At 38.2% G+C, this 5,945-nt stretch overlaps 1 protein-coding gene across 1 annotated transcript; it reads left to right on the plus strand.

The window, feature by feature from the left end:
- Positions 1 to 980: 980 nt before the first annotated feature.
- On the plus strand, positions 981 to 3,543 carry LOC140138947 (uncharacterized). The gene is made up of 3 exons (XM_072160727.1): positions 981 to 2,283; positions 2,758 to 2,922; positions 3,419 to 3,543. The coding sequence occupies exons 1-3, from the start codon at positions 981 to 983 to the stop codon at positions 3,541 to 3,543; spliced, it is 1,593 nt and encodes a 530-aa protein (XP_072016828.1).
- Positions 3,544 to 5,945: the final 2,402 nt, after the last annotated feature.

Here is a 5,945-nt window from a genome sequence, read left to right on the forward strand (position 1 = left end):
TTTAGCATTAAAGTAGCAAATTTTCGCGAGCTACGCGCGCACTTTATCAAAATTTCAAGCAATTTTCCCCGGTAAAGGAATTCTGGGACAGCTTAGAAACATTTGAGTTACAGTGTGGGGAGGGTGTCTTCTATCCGAAGAGCCATGGGTGCCAATCATACGAAGTTGCGCAGGGGCCTGCAAAAAGGAAATCCGGCCATATACCAGCAAAATTTATTTGTCGACACCTCCCTGGGACAATGGACTATAGCCCTCATAATATTATAACACTATAGCCCTCATAATGACAATAAACAGCCCCTCATTAGCTATACTCGCAATGAACTTTGGCAACTTAAAGATAATTCTGTGGCAGTAACATCTAGTGTGAAATGTACACTTAAAGAACTTGGCATACAAAAACGCAATAGAGGTCGCAGAGCAGGTTCCCATATTCATCGTAAGATTCCTGTTCATGTTTCACATCACAGACCTATAGCTGCATACCAGTATGAAGATTACGTTTCTGACAGTAACATTGTCTTAGACCCCAATGCCAGTGTTGATTCCGGGGTTCATTCTGATTTGACTCTAAGGTCTGCCGTTTGTAGACCAAGAATTTTAACACCTATTGCATGTGTTGCTGAACAGTCAACCCCCCGCAAATATGACTTTCCTGCTGTATTGCTGACCAATGCACGATCCTTGGTTAAGAAGATGGATGAGATGGAAACTATCCTTAAACTTGAGAATATTGATATTGGTGTAATCACAGAGTCTTGGTTTCACCCAGAATTACCTTGCTCCATGTCATCAATCAACACCTTCTTCGGCAACACCTACTTGAATCAATGGACTTGTTACATGTTAAATATCCGGACATTAATTTCGCCATTTTAGGTGATTTCAATAGAATGAACATTAATCTGATAACAAGATCTTACAATCTAAAACAAATTGTAAATTTTCCTACTCGTGAACAAGCTATACTGGACTTGATTATGACTGACTTTAGTAAATTTTATTCAGATCCATTACCTATGTCACCTGTGGGTAAGAGTGATCACATACGCATTGTTTGGAAACCCAATCCTTCCACCACTCGCAAGCATAAAAATACTTTTCGAGTTGTCCGCACCTTTAAAGATTCCCAAATCAGGGAGTTCGGCACTTGGATTCAAGATCAAAACTGGTCTAATGTGTTTGAAGCCAACAATACTCAGGAAAAGGTGGATGCTTTTTATGAACATCTTAACAGTGCAATGGAGTCATTCTTCCCACATGTCAAAGTAAAGAACCATGACAATGATAAAAAGTGGATTACCCCCCGAATTAAAAAATTGATTCGGGAACGCCAAGCAGCCTTTCTGGCTGAAGACAAAACTCAGTGGCGTCAACTTCGCAATAAAGTCCAACGTGAAATTGCTAAAGCTAAAATTAATTATCATGCTAACTCTGTCCGGAATTTACAACATAAGGACCCACGTAAATGGCACCAACAAATTAAAGTCATGACTAATGACACAAAGGCTGAGCACAACATACATGTCCCTGGTATTCAGAATTCTGATCATGTCAGTATTGCTAACAGCATCAATGATCTGTTTGTGAATGTGTCTTCCAACATCAATCCTCTGGATAACACTAAGCTTCCATCTTATTTACCAGCTTACAAATCACCACCTCAATTATATCCATGGGACGTGTATGCTGAGCTCAGCAAGGTAAATCGGGGTAAAACATGTGGGCCTGATGGCATCCCTCCAAGGTTAGTTAAAGAATTTGCCTATGAGCTGAGTGTTCCCTTAACAGAGGTTTTGAACACCTCCCTCATTGAGGGAGTAGTCCCTTCTCAATGGAAGAAGGCCATCGTAGTCCCAATACCAAAAACAAACCCACCAAGCATTGAGAAGCTACACCCTGTCTCACTTACTGACTGCTTTGCAAAAATCGGGGAGGGTTTTATATCCAAGTGGGTTTTAGAAGATGTAAGTCATAAAATTGACCACCAACAGTTTGGTAATGTCAAAGGTGTGTCAACCTCACATTATTTAATTAGCATGCTTCACTTTCTTCATCAAGGCGCTGACAAGGCCAGCAACGTTGGCACAGTGGTACTCACGGATTTCTCAAAAGCATTTGACTTGATCGACCATACTCTGCTTATGGAGAAATTTATCCATATGGGAGTCCGTGAGTCTATTGTGCCATGGTTGTCTGACTTTGTCAGCAATAGACAACAGTGTGTTCGTTATAAACATGTTCTTTCTGACTACAAAACTGTAAATGGAGGTCTCCCACAAGGTACAAAACTAGGCCCAATAGGCTTTCAGATCATAATCAATAATGCAGTTTCAAGCAGTGTGCATAAAACAAAATGTTGGAAATATGTCGACGATTTGACAATTGTTGAGAACTGCATCCATCCCAAACCCAGCCAAATTCAAGATGTTTTGGATGAATTCAGTGAATGGTCTGCCAATAATAATCTGAAACTTAATCCTTTGAAATGTCAAGCCCTACAGGTCTGCTTTAAGAGTAATCCACCCAATAATGTTATCAAAATCAATGACATTCCTCTCAACTTTGTTTCTGAGGCAAACATTTTGGGTATTTGGATGCAGAAAAGCCTCAAATGGGATAGAAACATTGCTGAAATTGTGTCCAAAACTAATCATCGGTTGTATATGCTTAGGATTTTAAAAAGGTTTGGTTTTAATACCCAGGAATTATGTTCAGTTTATAAAGGATATGTTCGACCATTACTTGAATACGCAGATGTAGTTTGGCATTCCTCACTCACCACAACTCAAAATCATACTTTGGAGCAGCTGCAAAAAAGAGCTTACAAAATAGTTCTGGGCAAACTTTATGATGGTTATGACAACGCTCTTAATCTGTGCCAGCTAGACTCTCTAGCTGATAGGAGGGAGGACCATTGTCGTAAGTTGGCCGAAGGGCTTTCTGCTTCTATTCTGACAAAAGATCTCATCCCTCCTACCAGACTGGAGAGTCATGGCAGGGTCCTTCGCAATGCAAATCATATCTCTCAACTTTATGCAAGGACCGATCGTTTCAAAAACAGCGCTATTCCATACTTTATCAATTTATTGAATAACTAAGTGCCCAGAACTGTTTTGCATATTCTGACTTTTTTTAAATCTGTAATATTGAGCCAATTTGAGCCTTTTAATGCTGTGTATTTATAATGTTTTTGAATGACGTCTTGAATAAGTGCAATATTTTATTTCCAATCAACAGCAGTTGCTGTAGTTTTTCGTGTTAATATTGATAATGTATTTTTTAATGTTTAATTTTTTTTAATATTGTAAACCACTTGTAATTTGGCCTCAGGGCCACGATTTGTGTGTGAATAAAATATACTATACTATAGACTAGCGACGCCCTGATTAGAACAAAATCTTCTTCACCCATACAGAAATATCAACGATGGATTTTACGGAAGCTGAAGAAAGTAAGGATTATACCGGCATTTCTTCTCTACCAGTTGTATTCGGTAACGGGCAGACGACAGCGGAAATCTCGATTGAGATTATTGGGTGAGTGTCAAAAAGTTTTGTTTCGCTTAGGGTACTATAACAGTTTGTATGATTTTATCACATATTTTATGATATATGATTTTAAAACATAACATCATGAGACAGTTGAAAAAAAACTTTTCTTAAACATGATAGAGATACAATCGGTATATTGTTTTCAACAATTTTAATACCTTGAATAATAGTGTTTTTGATATAAAAGCAGTATATTCCGAAAACATTTTATCACATTTTTCATTTTTAACAGTTCTAGACCATGTTTCGCTTATAACAAATATATCAAAACTTTTGCAAAAGTTCACAAAATCATTATCTTCGAGTTAAGACTCTGACAAACCATTTATATTCCATACCATAAACGAAATGAAAGTGTTCAAAAATGTTAAATGTTCATTTATCTCATTTTGTTTGCGGTGGGACCGGCCGTATCCCTATTTACTTTCAATTTCATTTGTTGCATCATTAACAATGTAGGTCTTCTTACTGTTATCTTTACCGGTAACTACTAATTTACAATACCGTAAGTCCGATCTTTTGATAGCTGGATCCTTGTCAAGTTGAAGTTCCTTTTTCTTGTCCAATAGGCGTCTTCTTATTTGTCTTGTGCCTGCCGAGTAATCTTCACGGATGTAATAATTGGCGTCTTTCAGCTTATTGGATGCACCTAGAACGCGTTGTTTATCTTTAAAGCGCGAGAATTGAACAATTATAGGTACGAAACCGTCTGTCTTGGGGCCATTTGATATTCGATGCACGCGTTCTAATCCTTCACCTATGTTAGTTTTTAAGTTATTTTTGACGAAGTGACGCACTTTCAGTTCGGATTCATCCCAGGACTCATTTGCCTCTCCCTCAATGCCACAAAAGAGAAGATTGTTTCTTCGAGATCTATCTTCCGATTCATCCAGTCTGGCTTTTACAGCTTTTAGGTCATTTTCCACAGCGCGATATCTTACTTTCGTTTCATTCAGCTCAGCTTCTAGTTCAACTATCTTTTTCACTTGGTAAGTATTTGATTTGGTGTTTTCAACTTTAACAACAGCGCTCTCAACATTTTTAGGTCTATTTCCAAAATGTGTCAGTTTATCATCAACAGAGTTCTTCCATTCTAGCAAATTGTTAAGCATGGTAATTACTACAAATGTTTTTTTGACTGAATCGTAGATTGTAGCAGATAATCAATACATTTTAAATGGCATGGAAACATCACCATTGGTCCGTGAAAATGGGAAAAGGTACCCACGTCCAATAGTAGAGCAACATCCAACAGTTTGGGGGTGTACATTCAGTCTGTTTTAAATTAGCATGGAATGTGCCGTTTGCGAATTTGGCCGTCATCTTGGTCATTATGTGAAAATCTTTAAAATGCTACCTGTGTCAGGCGCTTGACGATCCCATTTCAACCAAACGTGGTCATAAGAACCACTGACCCAAGCTTAACATGTTATACACAAATTAAAGGTCATATAGGTGATTAGGGGTAATTTTGTGAAAATCTTAAAAATGCTGCTCCTCCCAGGCCCCTGACAGTAAATTTCGCTGATGCCTGCCGTCTTTTCTCATCTCGAGTTAACCATAATGTTGTTTTGGTTACACACCAGCCTGCTGAATAGACTATCGCCAAGTCTTACGTGTAGGGCGTGTAAATTTAGGTTATTTCTCGTGATTGAAAAATGCTTTCTTGTATTCTTGGCCTGGATCGCGGGAATCTTGGTCGATTTGATGCATTTAATAAATTAAGTTCATGACTGATCTCAAAATCTCGTTAAAAAAGCTATTGAATATTTGAAACAAACATACCACATCAGGCTTGAAAAAGTCTAACCATAGATGCAGCAAGCGGCGATTTTACGGGCAGTTGAATAATTACATTAACGAGGAGCACGGGCGCGATTAGGCCGGCTGAAATCGCGGTAGTGTTCCAGGATACGTAATGGCAGGGTAAATGGCGGCTCATGATGCAGTCATGTCTACAATAGAATTCACCGCGACCTTTGCAGGACTTAACCCCATTAAAAGCTATTAAACCAAGACAACACTCATTGAAAACAGCTCAACCGATTAAATCAGATTTTCTCTGGTTGTGCACATGTGACTGTTTTATATGTGCGGTATCGCAATGAGCTGGTATTATAGCTTCAGTTGGGTAACCGATTATAAAGGAAACGCAAGGAAACAATGGTATGTGGACCTTTGTTCACGAAATGAGACAATTGTCTGCTTTTTGTTAACCAGCATTCTTGAAAATGAGCAACATAATGATTGTTGACTTAACACGGTTTGGAAATAATTTCTTCATATTTTTTGGTGTTATTTGTCGTTAACATATCCTTCCTAAAACACCAAAGTACGAATATTTCCAAACATCTAAATTAGCTAAAAATTTAGGACATGTTACAAAACTAT

The sequence above is a fragment of the Amphiura filiformis genome, chromosome 18 (genome assembly GCF_039555335.1).
Source record: "Amphiura filiformis chromosome 18, Afil_fr2py, whole genome shotgun sequence".
Lineage (NCBI taxonomy): Eukaryota > Metazoa > Echinodermata > Ophiuroidea > Amphilepidida > Amphiuridae > Amphiura > Amphiura filiformis.